General features: G+C 51.9%; 1 protein-coding gene across 2 annotated transcripts in view; it reads right to left on the minus strand.

Moving 5' to 3' along the window:
• Positions 1–6: 6 nt before the first annotated feature.
• Positions 7–1337, minus strand: part of PIRT (phosphoinositide interacting regulator of transient receptor potential channels) — a 7834-nt gene continuing 6503 nt past the window's right edge. For both annotated transcript variants that reach the window (XR_324082.2, XM_025206448.1), the window contains one exon: positions 7–1034. Coding sequence is in view for 1 of the 2 variants with exons in the window: in XM_025206448.1 (XP_025062233.1) it covers positions 616–1034 (419 nt within the window). In the remaining variant the exon portion in view is untranslated. The remainder of the gene's footprint in view (positions 1035–1337) is intronic.

A 1337-nucleotide genomic window follows, 5' to 3' on the forward strand; every position in this document is an offset into this window, starting at 1 on the left:
CTTCACCCCGAGCCCGGCCCCGGCCTCTCCAGCCCCGGGCACCGCTGCACACGCGCCCGAGGCCTCGCCCACGTGCGGGGGCAGCGTCTCCTCCTGGCCCTGCTGCCGGCGCAGAGCCTGGGCAGCCCGTCCCGGGGCTGTGCCGGGCGAGCAACAGCGCGCTCTTGCCGCCCCACGCGGGCCTGAAGCGGGACGGCACGGGAGCAGCGACGTGCTTGGTCAGGGACGTCTGAGAGATGGTCAGTGGGCTTCAGCTACACGTGGAAGGGACAAAATACGGCATGTGCACAAAAGCAAGCTGGGTTAAAGAGGATGGTCCCAGTAATTCAGAAAATACGGCAGCCAGACGGGGTTGGACACGCACACGTACCTACGGCTGGACTGGAATCTTTATTTTTCAATACAGGAGTAGGAACAAACACCCCCTCCCCCCAAAAAAACACAACAAAAAAACCCCCTAAAACCATTGATTGTAGAACCAGCATGAAAAGATTGCATTGGTTTGATATGTATTTCAATTCTGTGGACACATCTTTGCCTTTTCTACAAACTGCTGCAGTGCCAAAAAGTTTAACCCATTTGACACCCTTAACAAAGGGCAAATAGCACAGGTCCTCAGGCACAGGAACCGCTTGCAGCTGCAGCTTTTCGTGCCTGCCTTCTCAGGAGGCCCTTGCATCTGACTGTCCGTCTGATGATTGGAATCCACACCGCTCCCATGACTACAAACATGAGCCCGGCAGAAAGACATACAGGCCCAAGAGCATATGGGACTTCATGTTTAGTGAAGTGCAGTGCAGCAAGGACAACACCACTGAAGAAGACGAGTCCTCCGATAACAACCAGTGTGACAGGTTTGCTATAATAAACCCATGGACTCTCTTCTCTGACTACAGTGCTGGTGTCATCATTTCTCATTACTCTCCTTACAAGAGATGGAGAATCAGATGGTGGTGAAGCCACTTCTTGATTGGGGAGTGGTTTTATGACTGACATTGTGTCACATGGGGGTTTCTGAAAGCAAGTTGTATTGCCTAAAAAGGAAAAAAAAGTTAAAAACTTGGTCATTCAGCATCAACAAAGATTCAGTTGATCTACACTAGATCCAGAACAGTGATAGTCAGCCCTTTTGGCAAATGTGCCGCAAGGTGAAGTCCAGAGTATAAGCCAGCCCAACCCCCGAGTCCCCTTTATGTCAGCACCTATGGTTCTCATGACAAATGCACTGGCTGCCCATGTCACGTGGCCACCATAGATTCATAGGTTCATAGATGCTAGGGTCGGAAGGGACCTCAATAGATCATCGAGTCCGACCCCCTGCATAGGCAGGAAAGAGT

This window comes from Alligator sinensis, unplaced genomic scaffold (assembly GCF_000455745.1).
Source record: "Alligator sinensis unplaced genomic scaffold, ASM45574v1 scaffold927_1, whole genome shotgun sequence".
NCBI lineage: Eukaryota > Metazoa > Chordata > Crocodylia > Alligatoridae > Alligator > Alligator sinensis.